The following is a 23,849-nucleotide window of genomic DNA, read 5'->3' as shown; positions in this document are numbered from 1 at the left end:
GGTCTGTTTAAATAATTTTCTAAACAGTTTGGTCTAGGCTTGCTCTATATGTAAAGTGCCTTGATGTAACTTTGTTATGATTTGGCGCTATACAAATAAATCTGATTTGATTTTGATTTAGCAACGGCAGTGTCTGATCAAGACAAAATGAAATGATTTCAATAACACTTTTTAGAAGTCATAGCTCAGAAAACCTGAGTGAGAAGGGGAAAAGGGGGAGGGCATTAACAAAATCAGAAAACTCTGGTGTTCTTGGAAGGAAAAATAACTTTAATAGTACACTCTAAGACCAGCTAAGTTGAGTTTACTTCAAAAATTTGAGGAAACCGGTTACCTGAAAAGAATTAAGTAATGTGTAATGAAAACTTGAGTGAATTGAACTTAAATGCTTGATGGGAATGGAATTACTATTTTAAGAACAACACACTAAATGCTAAGTTAATTTAACTTAGAAAAAATTGCAATATCAATTGCTTTGTATAATAATTAAACTTAATATCATAAGTTCTTTGAACTAAATTCCAAGTTTATTAAAATAAATTAATTAATCCATTAACAGACAAGACAACAACCTTAAATCATTAGCTCCTGAGAACATATTTCACAAAATGATGAAAAGGTTTTTTCAGCTGTTTAACAACAGCACTTCTGATGCTTAAACAAAAAATTACATCAAAATATAGACGATCTGGAGGAATATGCTGGGTATTCCTCTATTTTCATTAAACTTAAACATTAATATACCACTCTAAAAGTTTGAAAAAAAAAAAGACAGCAGAAAAAAATCCCGTTTGTTTCAAACAATGGAATGACTGCAACTGGATCAACAACCCATGATATCAGTACCCATGTTGTCAGATAAAGTGCAAACAGTGCAAACAGCAACATACTTTTCTAAAGACGCAACATTCAAAACTAACCACCTGATATCTGGAGCAGTAGCATAACTATGTGAAACCAAATTTTAGACTTGAAGCTGATTTTTCAGTGTCTGAATTTTGGGTGCCAGCTCAGTTTTCCTGAGGTTGAGCATCACCTGTTGGACAAAGTAGAAAGTGTTCTTCATGTACTTGGGATAATCCAGGTGCAGGGTGTAAATAAGTCCAAAAAGGACACAGAAGGCCTGAGGAAGGTTTGCCAGCTCATCCGTTACCACACTCCCGTCCAGGATGATTCCTACTCTAGATGGATTCAGCTGAGGACTTTCTTCATCAATGCAGACGATTCCTACTGCAGTCTGACTTTACAAGTCCTTGCCAGTTACATCCTGACAAGAGAAAGACATAGAACGACAAGTAGAGGACACAACCATGCAAGTTAGATGTTTACAAGGAAAAGCTTCAGAGAAAATAAAGAGTGAACTACAAGTAATAATTTAACATACATTAAAGACTGATCATATTTGGATCTGCTCATTACAAGTGTATGAGGCAATAATAAGTTTGCTAATATTTTCACTTTTCTTATGTCATTGAAACATACTTAGTATTGTTACTTTGGATTTAATTTTGGATTAAACTTTAGGTTTAATAGTTGTCTAACAGTCATTTATAAGTCAGTTTAATTGAATTTGGTTATTATTTGTTAATCTTTTCTGTCTATAACAGGCTATGTAAGTTATGTTTAGTACTGGGGTACTGTAGCTTTAAGACTGCAGCCTCGCACGTTGGCAGTAGTGGGGTCGTGACCTGTAATTAGTATTGAACCCCAGTCTAGCAGTGGAGACACGGTTTTCTTACCATGGGCATGTGTAAAGCCAAAACTCCTGCTAGACAACTTTGCTGTTACAAGTACTGGCTGCAAAACTGTAAGTATGGTAGCTTGGCAACTAAGGAATTTACAAGGCTTTACACGATCGTATTCATACAGTCTACTGAGGATCACAAAAAGGATTTTTCTTGACATTGTTTGTACTGAACTGACTGGGATGAAAAGGCTGAACATCAATAACCTCTAATGGGCATTCAGTTTGAATCAGGACGTGCCAAAGAGGGTTTAAAAAAACTTTATTGTCCGCCCGTCACATAGCGACAGAGCTCAAAACATAAACGCCACAAAGACATAAAAACACATTTAAACTAGTGAGACGTGTCTATTTTGCTTTGCATCTTAAAAAAACTTTAATCGGTGTGAATGAGTGTTTTGCGTCTTTGTGGCGTTTATGTTTTGAGCTCGATTACTATGTGACGGGCGGACGATAAAGTTTTTTGAAATTTGAATCAACAGCATCACTAGCAAACGGTGCAGTCCCGGTGAAGTTGAAACACATCACACGACAGCTACAACAGGAGCAGTTTCAAAATGATATTGATGTCACTGATTGGATCAGTGAACGAGGGTGAACGAAGACTTTAGGACCAATCAGAAAAATAGAAAAATAAAAAAAAACTGAAATATCGGCCGAGCCGATCGGTCATTGTCATTTTACGTATATCTGCCTCAGAGACAATAAACTTCATGATTAATTTCTGTTGCACAGCAATCTGGGGAAATGTGATAGACAGATATTTATCAAATAATAAATCGTCTCAGCGTCACCATAAGTTCTCCTTGTACCTTGTACGCTGACAATGGGAGCACATAATTTAACTCTGCAACTTGACCACACACATAGTAGTGGCATCATTACAGTGAAGTTGGTAAGATCTTAAATGTTCCATGTACCATGCTGTCATCATCTGGCAAACAAAGAGAATATCTGCATTAGCTGCAACAATTTTTTTTTTATCTGGACAAATTCAGGGAGACCTGAGCATGAGCCAGCAGATAGTATCATGCCTGAATGATACTTGATTCCATCTGCACAGACAGAAAGGACACATCAAGCGCTAACCCTGGTTGCAATGTTTTGAGCAATAACTGTCTGAACACTCAAAGGGAAAGAGGCAAGCAGAATTGGGGTAACCTTTGTCATCTCAACTAATGGTCTGAAAAATGAACTACAGTCAAGATGGTAACTGACTGTTTTCAGGTGTTTGGTAGCAAGTTTCATGGCAACATTGTTGAAGTTTTGAGTAGTGTGAATTGCCCTTGTAAAGAACTTGTGCTTTCCTTCGAAATGCATCATCCAAATCTCAGACAGGGGACCAAATTTTCTTATAAGCTGAGGGTAAAGTTCAACATAGTGATGCTTTGGCCTGAGAAGAAAACCTGGAAATACTAACTGTAGCAAGCGCCTGTGCTCTGCTATCTTACACTCCAGGAAATGCAGTGTCTCTTCAGTATACCTTGGTGCTAAAGCAAGCTCAGTGATGTCTTTGAGGAGCATGAGAGTTTTCCAAGTGTTGTCACTCTCAGGTACACAGTGACCAAAAAGAAATGGAAGGATTCTTATTAGACAGTCTCGTGCATTTTACACCAAGGGTCCCTTTGACAGAAAACCCCTTTCCAATCATCTGAGGTTGGTCTGTTTTGTCAGAAATTGGGGGTTCAGATGACACTGAAAGATGTGGTCACGGTTGGAAAAAATGGTTTTTCAAATACATTACTGAGGCAGGTTTAATACAAAGAATCCAAGTGTATAGTTGAATTTATAAGTCTATTTTCAGGTATAGGAGATAATGCAGGTAATTACTCTGGTTCACACTCCAACACAGTAGGTGGCGTTGATTCACATAAAAGCTGGTGCCACCCGCCGTAAAACAAAACTAAGAAGAAGAAGAAGAAAAAGAAAAGAAGCCGACTAATTACTAGCACGTCGAACATGGCAAAGTCTGCTGCAAAAGCTAATTTTTGGACAGATACGGAGGCTAACTTGCTCGCTCACCTGCCTTTTTCTTTCCACCTCTGTGTTGTGTGACGTCATCTTTATATAATGGTAATAGTATTAGGGAGGTGAGTTTAACAATTTTAGGCATCTGGTAAGACTCAGATAAAATTACTGTATCAACAGCACATGCTCCATGTCAACTGAGAAATCGCCAGATCTATGAAAGATCTAGAGGCCGATATAGAACAATTAAGTGAATCTACTAAAAAGCTATGTTTAAAGCCTCAAAAAAAAAGTTGTTAAAAATTTTAAAGTATAATAATACAGCATGAGTAGATAAAACTGTTAAAACATTAAAAGATTTAAAATACTAATAAGTATAAATAGCTACTCTCCAGAGGAGTGATATTCGTTCTATTGATTTAGCCTGTTTCGAGTTGATGCTGTTATTGATTAGTCATGCCTTCAGATGCTGAAAGAGGGAGCTCCCGGCCATGGTGCTTCATTCTCAATGAAGCTGTGAGAGAACAGACATCTTGTCCACGCATCTTTATTGATCCTTCCCCTTTTCAGTTATAAAAATTCATATTTATGCTCATGACTTTTTATGTATGTCTTATAAGATGTTTATCTCATGGTATGCTAATGCTGACGGTAGGTTTAGCGCCTGGGATGCATTTTTATTGTTTAAAGACCATTTGTTGATAGACCATTCGTTGATAGATTGTAGCAGCTAACTTAACATCAGTTGTCCTGGTCAAATGTTACTCCAAGGTTTCTTACAGTGGAGCTGGAAGCCAAACTAATGCTGTCAAGATTGATTAAATGATTAAATCGGGTTTCTCTGAGGTGCTTAGGGCCAAGTACAATAACTTCAGTTTTGTCTTAATTTAAAAGTTCAGCTCATCCAGACTTCTGTCTTCAAGACATGTCTGCAGTCTGACTTTCTGATGAGCTTCATTTGGCTTGAATGATTAATACAGCTCAGTGTCATCAGCATAACAGTGAAAATTGATGCTGTGTTTCCTGATAATGCTGCCTAAAGGAATCAGATATAGAGTGAAGAGGATTGGTCCAAGAACTGAGCCCTGTGGGACCCTATAATTAGCTATACTGCGTAAAGAGGAGCTATTGTTAACATGAACAAACTGATGTCTATCTGATAAATGGAATTTGAACCATCTTAGTGCAGTTCCTTTAATGCCAATTTCATGTTCCAGTCTCTAATAAAATACTATGATCTATGGTGTCAAATGCAGTATTGAGATCTAAGAGGATGAACAATGTACACTGAACTCTGGAATAAGAGACTTCTTTCTTAATGTGTCACCTTTCCAGAAACCCTCCAGTTGAGTGTAAAAATCACCTCACAGAGAGAAGTAGCAATATGAACTCTCTAGGCCGAAAAATATGTCTGTCCCCTGCCTCATATCCTCAATGTGTATATGAACATATTTTACCAGCGAAGTAAACGCAGCCTAAACAAATGAACTATTTTAGACCTTGTAAACCAACCAATCAGCATTTCTCATGTTCTGTCAGTTTATACATTGGTACAGACTGTTTCCATGGTTACTAGCATGACTATAGTTCAGCCACAGACTGATACAGTAGCCATGGCAACAGTAAGTGATTTGGGTGGTGGAGCTATTCAGGAGAAGCCGAGCAGTGTCCTGGTCTTCTCGGATGATGCTCTCAATAATCCTCTTCAAGTGTGGAACCATATTTGATTAGGTCCTGTTGAGACAACACAGTACAGTGTATATACCACAGTATGCCACAGCATACCACAATATACCAGTATACCACATGATGCCATTAATGCAATTATATGCAAATATTCATCATTGTATCTCATTATACCATAACATTTTACATTATATGATATCATGGTATACTACAGTGTACCATAGTATTTCATTATTTCATTATCGCTTATCTGTTTTTGGTAATCACCGGGTTTGATAACAAATGAAATATCAAATTATGGTTTGAAGATTTGTCCAACAAATAGAAATACATTAGGTGTCACTACATGATGTAAATTTGTGAAAACATTCAAATTAAAATAATTTGCAGACTGAAACCAACATTAACTGAAATTCAATGACATAAGTTTAAACAAATACGATTGACAACAGTTGGTGAAGGTTTCAAATGTTGAAAACTGTGACCCTGAATGTCAGTCATCAAATTCAATAGTTGTCTGTTGATTTTAACAACACAGACCTGATAGAAAGACTTCACATGAAATCACATCACCTCCTGTAGCTTCAGTGACAGGTCACTGTCACAACTGAACTCATCTGTTGATGTAGTGTAGCGCTAGAGGCTCTAACTGTCTGTCTTCTCTCTGATGAAGTAATAGATGTGTAATGTAATTTTTGTTCTGACTTCACAACTTCCCTCCCTCCCTCCTTTCTTCTTTTTTAAGCTATGGATTTATTCTGGCTAACTACTCTACTCTTGGCACTTTTCACCTGAATGGGTGAGGGAGGATAAGGAAAAGAAGCATGGATTGATCAGTACAGTATACTTACCACAGTAGATCCCTTCATGCTATCGTACATCATACATAATGTGATGCATAATATGATATACTATGGTACACATAGTATATCATATTATACAGTAGGCTAGTATACCTTAGTGTACCAAATTATACCACAGTACACCAAATTGAATTGCAACCCCTGAAAATGACCAGAGGCCTCATTTATAAAACTGGGTATAATCGTTACTAAAAGCAGAATATATTCAAAAGCCAAACTTTGCGCACGCCAGAAAATATTCATATTTATAAAACCCTAGGCACGCTTTCCTTAATAAATCACAGACTGACTACAAGTGTGCGCAGCTGTGTTGGCGTCATCTCACGCCCTGTACATGCCCATTTTTAACCATAAATGGTCAATGAAAAGAACTTCATGAGTGCGGATGCAGGAAAAAAAGAAAATTTTCTGAGGCGGAAGTGGAGACGCTTGTTGGTGAGGTGGACGCCCGAAAAACCATCCTGTTTGGAGGTCACAATACCGGAATCAAAAACCAGAGGAAACAGTGAGTGGCAACAGGTTGCTGCAACTGTGAAGAGCTTTGGATCGGGTACTCACCGTTACAGTCCTGCAGCTACGAAGGGAGACAATACAAGCACTCAACAACCTGACGGAGGAGTTGAGATTAATGAGAAATGTCATGGTTGACATAGCAGAAATATTAAAAGGCCATGTGGAAAAATTAACCTTTAGTTGTCTTTATAAACGCCGCATGACATCCTGACGAAGTCTTGTACCCTGTTAATATCCTGATTGTCTTGCATGTCTTGAAGTGGGCTCTGCCTCCGGGTCATAATGCTGTTGGGTGTGTACAATTCCTATGTGTCATATTGTGTAACACACCACACGCTCTTCTGAATTCAGCATCTGAAGGCGCTAATGCGGCACACTTTGGCAGGATGGTAAAGAAGCCTGCCCCCAGACGCATCTAAAGCACGACACCGGTACTTAAGGAGGCCGATGGCCGCTCCACCACTGACTGCGCACGAGAATGGACCCCATTGAAGACGGGTTCCTCTGCGCTGTTGTTGCACCCTCAAAATGAACCGTCAAAAGACGTCCATCTTCTTTTTGTAACTTTTATGAACAAAAATGTCTCAGTTCAGGACAAGCGCATTGTTGTTTTCAGCCTGCATATCGAACGTCTCTGTGACTCTCCTTAAAGTGACAGCACTCCTTACTAATGGTGCCACAATTTCTGTCCCTTCACAACAGGTAAGTAATGTCTTTAACCACTGTAAGCATGAAAATATGAATTAACCAAATTACTTATGTTTTTTAACGTGACACACTGCTATGAAATCAGCAAGAGAAGCAAATGAAATAACTGAAATATGTTTCAGGGCACTACACCGTGGGCATTTAAAAACAGGGTGAAGACCTGCGTCTGCACCGGGATGGCGTGGTTCCGTCGCGCTGCCCTCACCAATGCTGGACCCAGTTCAGCACATAGAACAAGGGCAGCTCTAGGGAATCTAAAACATAAGACAGTCATCATCGTGGGCCAATAAGTCTTTATGGTCCCTGAAGACCTTCTCCCTCCTAATCCTGCCATTGGGGTAGTCATCCAGCAGTGCCATGGTGCAGCATTACGCACAAGGCTCATCGCTGTATTTATAGGTTTAAAATAATCAGACTGATAATTAGTTCGTGATAACCCCAACCACGAAAAATATTCTTCAGACTTAAGTGTATGAACAATTTCACTTTTTCTTTACGCCTGGTTTGTTCTGAAAAGCAGGTAGCATCAAGTAGAACTGACGAACTGAGAACAGGAAAGAATAAGGACTGTTAATAGCTTTGTTTTCCACACTTAGGATTTAATTGGCATTTGATTATATGTCCACAGTATCACAGGAAAATATGTTATTTACATGTTAGGCAGATGCTGCGCTGTCCTGTCCTCCTCCTCCGGGATTGAACAATAAGACGGAGAGACGGTGGTGATTACGTATAGAGAAGGGATTTTGATTTAGAATTTTCAGTTAGATTGTGAGGAGATGTTTCCGAAACAATTACTCAGTCCAATGCAAAATAATGCCGTTGAATTAAGTCATTCTGATAACATGTCTCTAACGCGTGATAGGGGTTTGAATTAAATGTGTGAAGTGAAGTGTGAAGGGCAATAATAAAAAAATAATCGTCCTTCCCACCTTCATTTCTTCAATCCAACGTCAGTTAACCACTGCACCGTCTGGGTCGCCAATGCCCCATTTCCTCCAAATTGTGAGTACTCATGGGTCAAAGTCTTCGTAGGGGTGCTCGCTTTTTTTTTTTTTTTTTTTTTGAGGTCCCAGGTTCCTTTGTGCATAGTAAATACTACAGTTACAGTATTGTTCGTACTCAAATCGACATCCTCATGTATATTCTCACTAATGAAAAGATTTTAGCACAAAGTTGTTTATTCATCACATTTGTCATTTGAACAGTTTTATTTCAATATGTCAAATACTGGAATTTCATGTACAGAAGAGCAACTGGGAACTAGAGAATGAAGTTACTGTACAGTATTTACACATCAGAACAACATAACTGATCAGATATTAAATCAAAGGAAATATCAGTTCACAACAAACAGATAGAAATGACTCACATTAAACACTGACATTTATGCTTATGGATCATTTCTCCTCACACTTCTTTTCAGAAAGTCAAGCTTAATTTTTTCTATCCTGGCCTTTATAGGCATGAAATCTCCCCTCTTTTCAAAAACAAACAAATGAGGCAGGTAGAAACAGGGACTATAACATAGTTCTGAACCTCATGCGGGTCTCACTCCACTCTGGTTTCACCTGCCACCTCATGCTGCAGCTGGGACATTTCGTGTGAAGTCCTTTAAATTATTTTTCAAAAATAAGAGCAGCAAACAGTTTCATCTGAAGACAATCATTTTTAAAAATGTCCTTGTATAAATTATTCACACCATAGTTATCAATACATACTTCTAGACAGCACGTGTGTGTGTGCGCGCTCGCGCGCGTTTGTGTGTGTGTGTGCATGTGTTTTATTATTCTATAGGTCTCTTCTGGAATACTGATCTCTTGGTCTATTTCTTTTGAGACTGAGGAATACCCATCACATTCACAAAGTTCACAAACCCTCAACATCAAACTGAGAGGAAATTCAACATGGGCTCAATAAAAAAAATAAATTAAATAAATAAATAAAACAAAACACTTCCGAAGTAAAATTCTCTCAACAAAAAACCCACAGTCGCTGTTGAAGCTGGAGCCTTTCTCAGCGTTCACACACTCTGCCGCCTAAGTTCACTCTCTTCAGAACACTGCAGGTGGATATGTGAGTCTCAGGGCTAGCTGCCAGAGGCCTCCTTTAGGCTTTGGCACTGAGGTTTAGTAGTTCCATGAAGGAGTTAAAGAGACTCTCCAGCCAGCCTTGGTTAGCCATGCACTGCTGCACAACCTCCTCTTGGCCAGGGTCCTCAGCTGCCTGCTCAATGCTGTCCGTCTGAGCAAGACAAAAAATGTCACTGAACACAACAGGTGCAACAGAGCCCTGTATACAATAAGTACAGCAATCACAGAACGCTGCACACATGCAAGCTGATGAGAAGCTCAGACATTGAAAATCATTCCATACATTGTCTCTATGACTGTACAGCAACACAATCACAAACACATTAAGATGCTGTGTTGTGAGGTGATATGTAGGTAAAGGTCATCAATAGTTCACTGACCTGATCTGGAATCACTTACAAAAAAAATCGTTGCAGAAACAGTTTGATGGAGGGTCAGTGTGAGTTTTCCAGTAGACAGAATTCAGACACATCTCATGATTTCTGGGTATCAGCCAATAATATGTATGATTGATCTCTTACCACGTGGTGGTGCTTATCAGGAGGTGAAGGACTGAAGCTGTTTAGCATTCATATTTCTTTGTTTTTGAGACATCATTATCATGTTCAATCTTTGTTGCAATTATATGAAATATTTCAGACTACACCTACAACCATGAAATCTCAAATTGGAGATATGGGTTGTCTGAAAACAACATGGACCGATTTCAACTCAGGACTGTGTTGTAGGGCAGGAAGGCAGAATGTGGAGATGATGTATGATAGATGTATGTAAATCCCAAAATTAAAGATTGCAGGAACATTTTCATGACTGGTGTCTTCACCAGCCCATTTACCATCGACTCATTTAATATCTATTGTGAAAGCCTTACCTCTTTCTTACAGTGCAGGAATGTGTGATACTTGTAGTGGTGAAGAGAATGATACAGACTATAGATGTGACAGGTTTCTATGGAGATCTTCAGATCCTGAAAAGAGCAAGCAAAAAGAGACTGAGGAACTTTGTCATTTTATAATATATCAGGTCATTTTTATTCACATTATGTCTACTTTATTGGATAGTACAACAGATTTGAGGCCAGTCTCATTGGTTATTCCTTCTCTGATCAATATCATACGCTTTCATCTTCATTAGCAAATGCAGCTGGTCATCAGATCACTAAGTGGAGCACCCAGACTCTAGTGTTTGACCCCTTCCAATTGATGCCAGTTTGATGTTCTGAGACAGCAACTACTTTGACATTATCTACTCTGCACATAGTGCTGAGTTAAAGCGAGTCCGTAAGAAGGCCTTTGAGCTCTGCCCCTTTGTCACATATCATACTGTAAATTTTATGCTTTTGTAGAAAAAGTCAGTGGCTTAGTGTTCCGATTTGGCACTTCATTGAATTAAATATTCAGCTTATGCTATCTCCTCCCTCACCTCCTGGGGCGACCACTGGTTTCCACTTGTGACACTTCAGTTCATAGAGGGAAGTACAGTGTATGACTTTTGAAGGCACCTGAATCCATCCACTCAGCCACATGACCTTGACCTCTGACCTCTGAGGACTTTGACCACCCATGTTTTCTTACTGCAATTTTATGCTTTTCCAAGAGATGGAGCAATCCCCACTGCATTACATTACCTGCAAGCTGAGCTTTGACAGGCATATTTGCTGAGAGTTTTGCAGCTGGAGCAGCTGTTTCTGAGTTTTGCCATCATGTAATTTTTCCCATGTGTGAAAAATGTATGCACCTACTCACATTTAAGTTGTTAGTTGCTCTTTGTCATGTAGTGATGAAAGCGATGTCATATTTCTGTAATTTCTCACCTGTTGCTTGGGAATACTCCTCTTGACCCGGCTGAGGGTTTTGCGATTATAGCCCTCACCGCCAAGATGAACTTTGATGGCTCCAGAGTCCAGTGGGTCAGCTGTCATCTTGGGGAATATATGCAAAGCCTCCTGGAAAGACAGGTGCAAAGAAAAACACTTTTTCATAGCAATTGTATTTGTTTTAAATTTGATACCACACCATTTCTTGTCAACTTACTATCAACAAATTGCAAGACAAAATAGACAGAGAGCAGGGTTACCTGGTGCTGAGCACTCATGTTGACCCTCCTCAACAACCTCCTCTTCTGTTCACTCAGCAGGCTGTCAATTTTCCTCATAGGTGGGAGATATAACTCATCTGAAGAGGTCAAGCAGCAGAGTATTTCATTCACTATCAATGCATTGTGTTGTGAGAGCGACAAACAACAATGACAGGATGAGAAGATAAATGTAAGTCAGTTGCTCGTCTTTATCTAACCAGTTAACTCTCTCATGAATGGTATCTCTTGATAGCCGAACTTCCTCATCAGCTCAAAGAATCAAGACATATTAAGTCATTTATAATCAACTGTTGCAAGTGTTTAAAAATTCCTTGATTACATCATGACTAATATCCATTACCTGAGAACCACACAACTGGAGACAAGCATCAGAGGTCCCACCCTGAATAGGAAGACACCTTATCTTATATAATATTTTTTCTTTATTTTTTATTTATTTTGTCTTTCTCTTTTGGCTTTTCCCTATTTGGTGTTGCCACAGCATATCGACTTTGTGACTTACATCATTGATTTGGCCACAGTTTTTATGCCAGATGCCTTCCTGTTGCAACCCTCCCCATCTATTGCCATGCGCTCTACCACTGAGCTATGTCCCCGGGATCTTATCTTACATAATCATGTAATAATTATTTCCAAGTACTTCCTTAGATAGTTTAAATGCATGTGTGGATTATAGAAACAAATTTTATAATCATTTTTCCAGAGAACTCCAAACTTCAGTGATCATGCTTTCAAGGGCTGTCTCATACTTTATTAATGCAATGATTACATACTTCATTGATCTTATTTCTGCAGACCTGCACATCACACATTTCTTTGAGTGTGTTTGTGTGCTGATAGCTACAGGTCCAGATCCAGAACCAGCCAATTTATTTTGCATCTCAGATGAATACTATGTCTTTGGGTCACAGCTCCAGACTGTTACCAAACTAGCTGCTAAAATGACTATTTTTTGAGAGTCTGTGCAGGTAGGAATTCAGTTACCATGTTCCATGTACCATGTTATGAGAAAGAGGAGGAGACACGTAGAGAGGAGATGCCAAAAGATAGGTCCCAACTAAGCTAACTAAATACCTGTGGATGCAGTGGGAAGGCAACGCTGTGTTGTGCATACTGTGCGCAACTTGATTTGTCCATTGCAGGCAATTCTAAACGTACCAGGTCCACCAAATTAAGCATGAAATGCTGTAGTTGCAAAACAGTAACAGTAACAAGCACAGAAATGATTACATCATATGCCTACTCCTGGCAGCATGGTGGCATAGTGGTTAGCGCTGTTGCCCCACAACAAGAAGATTGTCAGTTTGTTTCCCGGGCCTCCGGTTTCCTCCCACTAAGACATGCATGTTTAGGTTAGTTGGTGACTCTAAATTGCCCATAGGTCTGAGTGTGAGTTTGAATGGTTGTTCGTCTTTGTCTGTCTCTACACCCTAGACAAGCCACCAGTCCATCGCATCACAACCAATCACACTCCCAAGCATTCTTACGCACAATTTTGGAGACACCTCATGTCTTTGGACTGTGGGAAGAAATCAGAGTAACCGGAGGAAACCCATGCAAGCACAGGATGAACGTGCAAACACCGCACAGAAACCGCAACCTTTTTGTTGTGGGCTATCAGTGCTGACTATTATGCTAACCCAAGCCAGGATGAAATGGTAGGGTTGTGGCAGGAAGGGCAGAAAACTTTCCCCTTGCATACGTGCATATCTGTATCAACATGCATCCATGTCAGCAATCACAACTCACTCAACTCACAGCATTTTTGATGGCTTATTCAGATCACGATTGCTAGAGCCAATCTCACACTCACCAGTCTATAGTCTCTTATTCTGTCTTTCATATTGTATCAGCCTTTGTGAACCCTTCCTATTTCATAACTATCACCTAAATTCTTTCTTTCTTTCATTATTTCATTCCATTTTAGTCTGTATGGAGTCTCAAATTTTCAGTTCAGCTCCTCCATTCATTCTTTATATTTGTCCCAGTATATTTAGTATAATAATAATAATAATAATAATAATAATAATAATAATAGTATAATTATTATTTTTGTATTATTGACAGAATAATTGAGTTTGCCTGGAGACGTAGCTCAATGGCAGAGCCCCGGGTTTAAACCATTAAGTCAATGGTGTGCTTTTGCCAGTTCCAAGCTCGGATGCGGAAGGAAGAAAATCCAGCCTAAAAACTGTGGCCAAAAATCAATCAGGCAATTCCCCCATATAGGGAAAAGTCAAAAGAGGGAAAAAAATTTATAATTGAGCTTAAGTAGGTGGCGCAGACCCAAAATTCCTTCTGAAGGCAGGATTAGTGACTTGATTTGATTTGGGCAACCATGTGCAGGACCATGAGTGTCAGAGTAATGTTCCCTTTAGTCTGATTGAAGGTATGCTGATCACTCTGGACTATCTATAATGTGCAGAAGACCTTTGCAGCAGCATAGCCTGGATCAAAAGACTCTAAATTGTCCGTAGGTCTGAGTGTGAGTTTAAATGGTTTTTGATCTCTGTCTGTCTCTGTGTGTTGGCCCTGTGATAGACTGGTGACCTGTCCAGGGTGTATCGCCTGGTGTGAGCTGGGATTGGCTCTAGCCACTCCAGCAACACTGTTCAACCCAGAAATGAATAAGCAGTAGAAGATGAATGAATTAATAAATTGTGATGGAGAGACCGATTGGACCAGGAGTTGGGTAAGGCATAGCTGAAGGTGGCCTTGTTTCAACCATGTTGCAATGCACCAATCGTTCTTAACAGTATGACCAGCTGCCTCATATTGTGTTGGTCTTCCTTTGGCTGCCAGAAATGCCTTAACATGTCGAGGCACGGACTCCACTAGAGCCTGAAGGTGTGCTGTGATATCTGGTACCAAGATGTTAGTAACAGATCATTTAAGTCCTGCAAGTTGTGAGTTGAGGCCTCCGTGGATCAGAGTTGTTTATCAGGCAAATTATACAGATGCTTGAATGGCTTGAGATCTGGTTAATTCAGAGGCTCAGTCAACACCTCAAATTCATTGTTGTGCTCGTCAAACCGTTCCTGAGTCATTTTTGCTTTGTGGCACGTTATCGTGCTGAATGAGGCCACAGCCATCAGGGAATGCTGTTTCCATGAAAGGGTGTACATGGTCTGCAAAAATGCTTGGTGCTTAGGTAAATGGTACATGTCAGAGTAGCATCCACGTGGATGGCAGGACAAAAGGTTCCAAGCAGAACAATGCCAAAAGCAACAGCCTCTGCTGGCTTTCTTTCTTTCCATAGAGCATCCTGATGCCATGCGTTCCCCAGGTAATCGACACACACCCATCAGGCCATCCATGTGATGGAGAAAACGTGATGCTTCAGACCGAGCTACCTTCTTCCATTGCTCTGTGGTCCTGTTCTAATGTTCCATGTCACGTGTTGGTGCTTTTGACAGGGCACAGGAGTCAGCATTGGGCACCCTGGCTGCACTGCAGCTATGCAGTCCCATAAACAACAAACTGTGATGCACTGTGTATTCTGACACCTGTAACAAGAACTCTTCTGTAGGATCAGATCATACCAGCCTTCGTTCCCCATGTGCATCAGTGAGCCTTGGCTTCCATTGACACTGTTCACCACTGTTCCTCTCTTGGATTACTTTTGATAGATTCTTACCACTGCAGACCGGGAACACGTTTTGGACATGCTCATACCCAATCAGTTGGCTATCAAAATTTGGCCCTTGTCAAATTAGCTCAAATCCTGTCAAATCCTTAAACTTGCCCATTTTTCCTGTTTCTAAAACATTAATTTTGAGAACAAAATCTTCACTTCCTGCTGAATATATCCTAACAATAAATGAAGTGTTATTCACTTCATCTGTCAGTGGTCAGAATGTTATGCCTGATTTGTGTATAAGAAATTAACCAAACTCTGTGCAAAGACATGGAGGTCATTTGGTCGGAGAGTCAGATATAGTTAGTGTGGAGAAAATTAGGCAATCACATTAGACTGAAGGAGGTGGTGTTGGCCAAAGCAGAATGTTAACCTTTATTACGAAGGCTCAATGGAAACTTTTACGACCATGTAATAGCATAGTTACTGTTGGCAGAACTCTCTGGGTAGAAATGTCTTCAATTTCTGTTCAGCAGTGTCCAACACACCAACACTGAAAAAGCTTTTTTTTTTTTTTTTCCAGAATTTATCGTCACTGTAAAACTCTATGGTTGGCATGGTGACTGCATGTAATGTAAAAAAATGCATGCAGGTCTCTGCTGGGTTAGATTTGCAAAAAAATTGGTACGTTGAGAAAGACGCTAAATCACCAGACCAGCTGTCAGGTTATGGTTCCACTGTGTTCTTGTGTTGTGTTGTGTGCTCACCATCAGTGTCCTCCAACGCCTGGATCATATCTGGGTCGAGTGCTGTGCTGACCAGCATCTCCACATAGCTTCTGAACATCTCCCTCATGGCTCGGCTGTTAACTGCATTTCGAACAGGTCCTGAAACACAAGGAGCTGCACTGAAGGGCTGGACACAGCAGACACTGGCCGACAGTTCATAACTATGTGTATATGCAGACACATGCACACCTTCCTCATCACTGGGTGGAGAGGTGTCAGAATCAGAGGACGGCACCTCCTTCAGCCACTTCTTCCTCTTCTTGGGAGGAGGCTCTGCCTTGTCCTTTGATGTCTTTGCTCTGGGCTGATGCTCCATCCTACTCTCCTCCTTCAGCCTCCAACCCTCCACCATGTCAGCACCCCCCTCTTGCTCCTCTCTTTCCCTTTTGTCTTTCTCCTGATCCTGTTGTTTTTCCCTCTCTCTTCCTTCATATTCTTTCTGCTCTTGCTCTTTTTCACTCTCCTTCTGTTCTCTTTGTCTTTGCTTCTCTTTTTGCTCCCTCTCTCTTTTTTCTCTTTCTTTATCTCGTCTCTCCTTTTCTTGTTTCTCCCTCTCTTTTTGCTCTCTGTCTTGCCTCTCATTTTGTTCCCTCTCCTTTTTTTCTTTTTCTCTCTGCTCTCGCTCCTGTTTCTCCATTTGATCCTGTTCCCTCTCTCTCCGCTCCCTCTCTTGTCTCTCTCTTTCTTTCCTTTCTCTTTCTTGTCTCTCTCTTTCTTTCCTGTCTCTTTCCTGTCTCTCTCTTTCTTTCCTGTCTCTTTCCTGTCTCTCTCTTTCTTTCCTGTCTCTTTCCTGTCTCTCTCTTTCTTTCCACTCCCTCTCCCTCTGTTCCCTGTTCTTCCTCTCCCTCTCTTTTAGCTCCCTCTCTCTTTTCTCCTTTTCTTTCTGCTCTTGCTCACTTTTCTCCCTCTCTTTTTGCTCTCTCATTTTCCTCTCCCTCTCCTTCAGCTCTCTTTCACTGTTCTCTCTGTCTTTTTGCTCCCTCTCTTTTATCTCAAGCTCTCTCTTCTCCCTCTCTTTTATCGCTCTCTCTCTTCTCTCCTTTTCTTTTTGCTCTTTCTCCCTGTTTTCACTCTCTTTTCTCTCTCTCTCTTTCTGTTCCCTCTCTTTCACCTCTCTTTTTCTCTTCTCACTCTCCTCCTGCTTCATCTCCTTTTCCCTCTCCATTTCTTTTTCCTTTTCTTGTCGTTCCTCCTTCTCACTCTCCATCTTTTCTCTCTCTTTCCAGTCCCTCTCTCTCTGCTCCCTTTCCTGTCTCTCTTTCTCCTCCTTCTCTCTGTGCTCTCTTTCTCTCTGCTGCTTTATCTCTCTCTCTCTCTGTCTCTCCTTGTCATCTCTGTCCACTCGAGGGGGAGTTTGATTTTGGGTGGTGGGCAGCTGTTTTGGCAGCACCTGCCTCCTGTGTGTCAGACAGAAAAGAAAGTGAAGGTATTTGGTTTTCAAGTATGGAACTGTAGCTCTGTGTATGTCACTTTTCTTCTATCAATTCATCTTTGTACCTAACTCCTTAACCAAACCCTTGACCTTTGCCTTACCTCAGAGTCAGGCCAGCCCTGTGCCATGGCTTTCGAGAGCACACCCTTACATAATCCTTCTTGTTGACATTTTCCAGGAACTTCACATACAGACGCTGGTATCGCATTTTGGCATCACCAAAATAACCCAGATACTGAGGATGGAGAAAAGAAGAACACAGAGACAGCAATGAATATATACACGCACGCCTCAGTTTGGGTCACCCACGTAAACGTAAACGTAACAGTGATGCTGTAACAGAACTAGAGACAGACAGGCATGTCCCAAACCTCTTTCCTATAAAGGTTTTTGTTTACCTCTCTTATGCTGTGGTGTTTTTATCATTCATTCACAAAATTGTGATGAAGTAGACTGTGTTATCTTATAGCTTATTTTACTCTGTGTGCCACAATACAGACTATGCAACAGAAATAAGTAGAGGTGGGTGAAGTCTGGGACCAGGGTCGGGTCCAAAAGACATGGTGAATTTGTTGGATTGATCAAAATCCTTTTATTTCACCTGCTAGAGCAGCATACTAACTGTAGTTGCCCTGTAGTTGTACGCACCACAACCATTATGCCACCATCTATCTAATTCATATCTTAAGTGAGACCAGGGGAGCTCAGTATCTTCGAAAGTCATCGATCACATGTTTCTGGGATTAATGATTTTGATTTGAACTGAACCAAGTCTGACATCCTGGACCCCAGGAAAAATAGCTGTGATTTTGCTGCAGCTAATGAGGATTCAAATAAAACTATTAAACTATTAAACTATCTCTGGGCACCCAGAGATAGTTTTAGAGATGGAGATAGAGAGCTAAACCAGCAGAGTCCTCAGTTAGACCTGAGTTTGAGGGAGCACTCACATTACTGGTTGCACAGAACTGCCTCTGACCATCTTTAATCTCTGGGCTGAATTTCTGGAGCAGGGCTTTCTGCACCCTCCAGATGGGTGGAGGTTCCCGTCCTGTCTGTAGAGCCATCTGGTGACACAAACACAGTTTAGAACTTAATGCAATGTCAACCATTAAACCTACACGCCCCCTGGGTGCCATAGTCTCACCTTCAGCGTCCCAATATCCTCAGTTCGAACCACAAATTCATCCCGCTCACGGAATATCCCCTCACCCCCACTCTCACTATCTTCTTCTTCACTCTCCCCAGCAATGGCTGCATCAGCCTGCTTCTTCGCCAGGTGGAGGGAGGTGAGACGCTGTGATGCTGGAGCTTCTTCTGGCGTTGGAGGCGATGGTGGTGGCGAAGATGATGAAGATGGGGAGGAAGAAGAGGGTGATGTGGGGGATGCCTGCCCCACTTCAGGCTCCTGGTCCTGATCAGAGGATGATGGAGGAGGAGTAGTTGATGGAGGGGGGATAGACTGAGCCAGGAGGAGGTTGGAGAGGGGTGAAGACAGGATGGCTGGAGGGGAGGTGGACGGTGGGGGTGAGGTTCCTGCAGCTACAGATGGCTGGTAAGAGGGCTGCTGCAGCTGCTCAGAGGGAGGATATATTTGACTTACCCCCACCTCACTTTGCTGGAGTGGCAGAGGGGAGGGCATAGTGAGACAGGTCGGAGGGAGCGGGGAAGGTGAAGAGTCAGTGGGTGGCGAGGGCGATGGCGATGGAAGTGCAGGAGGGAGCACTGGTCCCGAAGGAGATTCTGAAAAAAACACAGATTGTTTCTGCCTAACCACTGTGGGTGTTTGAGGTCACATTACTCTCCGATCCCATTTCATTGGTGATTGGTGATTTTTTAACTGTCACCTTAAAATAGAACCACCTGGTACCACATGACATAGTTAGTTCATGTTGGTAATGTCTCAATAACTGTTGTTGTTTTTGTATTCATTTTAATGTCTGCTCATTATATGTACGCACTGTGTCACGTGTTTTTCTTATGAAAGGTGCCCAATTGAAAAGAAGGTCGCTTATGTCCAAGTGCTCATTCCATAGAGAAAGGCACACAGAAAATCTTAAAACCCTCTGGATCCTTGTAATATTACAAGAAAGCTGCCATGTTCCAGGTCCTACCTACCTGGAGCCAACATTCAACCTTGCAGGATTTGTATTTTCACAGTGTTTAGCTGAAATCTGATGCATTTTTATTGGATCACTCAGAAACTAGTGAGTGATCCATCTGTGTTGGACTGGACCACACTTTGAGTCCAATCTGTCTGGTAACATGCTTTCTTAAGAGGGGAGTTACAGACATGGAATCCCAACGAAATAGATTACTTTATACCTTATTGAAACTTTAATGTATCATGATCTGGGGTTTCAGTGACTGTCTGAGAGGCAAGGTGAAAAACTACTCTGAGATGTTTTTTGGTTCACAGTAAAATATGGTACGCAGAGGAAAAAGAGGATAAATTACCTTCAACCTGAGGAACTTCCAAAATCTGTATTTCAGACATCTTCTCAGCTTCCTCTTCTGGCTCCTCCAGTGCTCCAGGCTGCAGATTCTCTAAATCTCTCATTATTTCTTTATTGACTACAGCCCCCTCCTCTCTTTCCTGCTCCTCTTCCTCCTCCTCTCCTCTCACAGCCTCTGCTGTCTCTCTTTTTGAGTGAGGGGAGACCAGGCTTTGGTCTTCCTCTTCCTGGGTACGATGCTGAGCATATGTGAGCACCTCCTCTTTTTCATTTTCCATGCTGGGGATAAGAGGAGGCATGGAGGGGAGAGGGGGACTAAGTGGTAGCTCCTGTGGGGTAGGTGGAGACAGAGTGGGTGGGGCTTTGACCATGGCAGAAGCCATTGCAGCTGCCAGAGAGTGTGGAGTGTCGTAGAGGGCAGAGATAGCCGATGAGATGCTCTTCTGTAGGTCCTGGTTCTTGCTTACAGAGTCCTCCTCGTCAGAGGAGAAGGAGGGAAGCGTCTCCAGGTTCCTTTTCAGCTCTTCATCCAGAGGCTTGCAGGGACTGGGGCAGCTACTGAGACCCAGGTCCTCCTCTTCACCCTGCCCGCCTTCACTGAATGTTCCTTGAGACTGCTGTGGAGGAGGAGTTTGTGGTAATGGAGGAGGAGGCAGGGACAGGGGTGTGATACCTCCCTTCAAAGACGGGTTCAGGGGCTCCTTCTCACTTCCTTCGGGTCCGGGGTCAAGACCTGACTGTTTTTTACTTGTTTTCAGGAAGTCCATGAAAGAGGCCATGAAGCCAGGTTTGAAGTCATCGGTCTGCAAAAGAGAGTCCCATCATGATGTTACTTCCTATCAAATGCACTGGTTTTCAGTTTCAAATGTGTTTATTGAATTATGAATTATTAAATAATAAATGAATTATTGTTTGATTTAATGATGAACAATTGAACTAATTACTGAAAGAATATTGGATTATAATGAATGATGAATACTTTATTGAATTAATGGTTGTATGGATCGGTGAATTGATGAATGGATAGACAAATTAACTCATTATTTGCTGAATGAATGAAATCTTGAATGAAGTCCATTAGTTGCTCTTAATTCATTGCTAAACAGCAGATCGGCCAGAATCAGCTGGCAGACCTGAGGGAAGCTGATCTAACTCTATCATTGAAAGTTCTCTGTGTTCATGTAAAATATAAATTTTAAGGTGAAACTGCTGCACAGGGAATGCGATATGTCTCCAGATTTCTAGATCATACAGTTCCCAGCAAAAATGTTAAAAAAAGTAAATGATTTTTCCAATACAACTAAACAATGCCTTGCAAAAACTTGCAACAACAATAATATGTTTCATTTCTCAATAACCTATTAATTAATAAATAAAATGCTGAATGAAATAACTGTAAAGTAAAAAATCAGCTGTCCTACACAGTCACACAGGATAATAAAGGGTTTTAACTTTACAAGCTGGGATTGAGCAACAATTCAATTCAGTCCTGAAACGTTCAGTATAAGTAAAAGATTTTCAGTTAGCTCAGAAAGAAAGAATTCTGAAAGAATTCCGAAAGCCCTGATAATGTGCTGCAGGTAATACAGCTGAACAGACAGCAGGTGGCAGCAAGCCCCTTGCCCTGAAGAATGTAGCAACCATGGCAACAACTGCCCTGGTAACAGCCATCACTCTCCTCTCTCTTTTGTCAGTCAGACAGAGCTGGCTGACAGTCGACTATGACCGCCTCTCTCTAAAAGAAACAGGTCCAAGACTTAAAACAGACTAAACACAGACCTGGACCTGGACTAGCTGTGCACCCAGTTGCTGGCCTAAGCTCCTGCAGGTATCTGAGGTGTGGAGGAAGCTGGTATGAAGGTATGAATAATAGATGAAGCTCGTGACTCTGCTGGGAGGGGCAGGTGTGTGAGACAACTTACTGAGCTGGAGAGTTTATGAAGAGAAGCCCAAGCCTCAGAGTTCAGAGAATCATCAATGTCTTTCTTCCACGACATCTGTGTTAACACAAGAGAGTCAGCACACCCTCCTCTGTACACGAGTAGTACCACTGTGAGACAAATACATTCACAACATACACTCAACACACATTATCATTTGGGTTGATGTCATTTAAAAATTCTGGGAAATTTTCATCATCGTTTTCATACTTAAAAGAGAAAGAGCTTGAGGCTGATACCTTGCAGATGTATCAGACAATGTCTCCTGCATGTTAACATACCCCAAATCAGTCCCTAGCCCATCAGCTGCCATTGATGAGAACCTGATGTCTTTTATTTTGATATACATATGAGGCGACCAGTGACTAAGACTGTGTGTCTGGAACTTAAAAGCTTGCTGTTTGCTTTGGCTGTATCATGTCTCTCAGTTGCATTGTTCCCACCCACCGGGACTGGGATTAAAATGGCTGAATCCCACAGATATCATTCTCCACCTGTATTACAGCCGTGTCAGCACTTTTCCCTCAGCCCATTGTGATTTTCTGGAAACCAGAGCCAGGACAATGCTTATATGTTCTAACACTCAGCTAGGAACTGTGTCAGTCCATGTAAGACATCTTTTAGCCAGAGTATTGACTGCAGGCATATTGTGTCTCACTGTTGCTGAGGCAACGACTTCTCTTTTTACTCCAACTTGAAATACTAAGTTGAGGCAGTCAGGTTCTCATTCACAGCTTTTTCTCCAACACACAGGGCTTAACAAATATTCTCACTCACATTTTCTGGAGAGTATGAAATAAAACAAAAAGGCCTACTTTGCCTACTTCTTTTGAAGAAGCCCCCTCTCCAGGCTGTTATGTGTTATCTGACAGAAGATATGAGAAAGCTCTCATCTTCGGAAACATGCTGTTCAGTACAAGTCCATTCACTCATCACCCTGTCAAAACTTTAAAATTTCATAGCATTGAAATGGTTTAATGTGCACTCCCAGTTAGACCAGTTCAAACTGCGCCAGTCTAACATTTCATGGGTGCACACAGCGAAGCTTGTCACATATGCTTTTTACCTCTTCAGCTTTCTGCTGATGCTTCATCATCTTGTTCTGTGTCTGGTTCAGGTCACTCCTGCTGATCTCCATGGTGCTGCTGGGTCCAGGACTGAGGCCCAGGGATGGAGCTGACCCCATTGATCCATCAGATAGAACAGGGTCAGTGCTGGACAAGGAGTCTGTTCTTAGCAAGGATTCAGCTGGAGGCATGTTGGGTGTTGGCAATTTGATCTGAGAAAGAGATGGACAGACTCTCAGCATGCTTGACTGATCCAGAAACAAGTCCCTCACTATGATTGCATTAAAATTCCTCAGAGGCTCACCACCAGGAGATAATGTATGTAACACACACAGATACAGCTCCAAGACAATGAATAAAATCTACAAATAGAACTTAAAGGATTGTTTTGGTGTCCTCACACAGTGAACCTTATAATGTGAGCCACCACTACCCTCCACTATCTCTGAGTTTAAAGTTCCCATGTTTGACTCTTCTCCTGTGTTTTTTTTTTTTTTTTTTTTGAAGTATCAGTGTCTATAAATTATATTTTTGGTTTTAAGAATCAAAAACTACCTCAGTGTAGTTTTGCATCCCCTCTAAGGTTTCTCTCAGAGATTGGTGAAACCAAGCCAATCAGTCATTTTTTATTTTAGTTTTATTTTATTAAGTTTATAGGGACAATGTACAAATTCATTGAAACATTGATCAGAAGAGAAGCTCTGACCTCAACTTATTTTATGAATGAGCAAATAAAAATCGAGCAGAATATCAGGCAAGAGAGTGGTCACTTGTTTGTTGTGATATAAAGTTCCAGAAGTTCAGACAGCTGGTTTTAAGGCTCATTTTATGTATAGAGGCTGTGAGCATTTCTCTGTGGACTGAACACTTTGATACGTTCACTGTATTGATATAGAATCTGCTTTTGTAATCATGGA

The 23,849-nt window shown here is 41.2% G+C and overlaps 1 protein-coding gene across 1 annotated transcript in view; it reads right to left on the bottom strand.

The window, feature by feature from the left end:
* Positions 1 to 8,677: 8,677 nt before the first annotated feature.
* prr12b (proline rich 12b) overlaps positions 8,678 to 23,849 on the bottom strand; it is a 31,552-nt gene continuing 16,380 nt past the window's right edge. The window contains exons 5-17 of the mRNA XM_029507912.1: positions 22,932 to 23,144; positions 21,848 to 21,922; positions 19,927 to 20,728; positions 18,617 to 19,212; positions 18,420 to 18,536; positions 17,571 to 17,704; positions 17,169 to 17,434; positions 16,227 to 16,655; positions 16,017 to 16,136; positions 11,652 to 11,749; positions 11,389 to 11,520; positions 10,447 to 10,542; positions 8,678 to 9,726 (exon numbers count right to left, since the gene is read on the bottom strand). Of these exons, the coding sequence (XP_029363772.1) occupies positions 9,592 to 9,726; positions 10,447 to 10,542; positions 11,389 to 11,520; positions 11,652 to 11,749; positions 16,017 to 16,136; positions 16,227 to 16,655; positions 17,169 to 17,434; positions 17,571 to 17,704; positions 18,420 to 18,536; positions 18,617 to 19,212; positions 19,927 to 20,728; positions 21,848 to 21,922; positions 22,932 to 23,144 (3,213 nt within the window). The 3' untranslated portion in view covers positions 8,678 to 9,591. The remainder of the gene's footprint in view (positions 9,727 to 10,446; positions 10,543 to 11,388; positions 11,521 to 11,651; positions 11,750 to 16,016; positions 16,137 to 16,226; positions 16,656 to 17,168; positions 17,435 to 17,570; positions 17,705 to 18,419; positions 18,537 to 18,616; positions 19,213 to 19,926; positions 20,729 to 21,847; positions 21,923 to 22,931; positions 23,145 to 23,849) is intronic.

This window comes from Echeneis naucrates, chromosome 8 (genome assembly GCF_900963305.1).
Source record: "Echeneis naucrates chromosome 8, fEcheNa1.1, whole genome shotgun sequence".
NCBI lineage: Eukaryota > Metazoa > Chordata > Actinopteri > Carangiformes > Echeneidae > Echeneis > Echeneis naucrates.
Note: the sequence above shows the minus strand (reverse complement) of the source record. Positions and strands in the feature narration are given on the sequence as shown.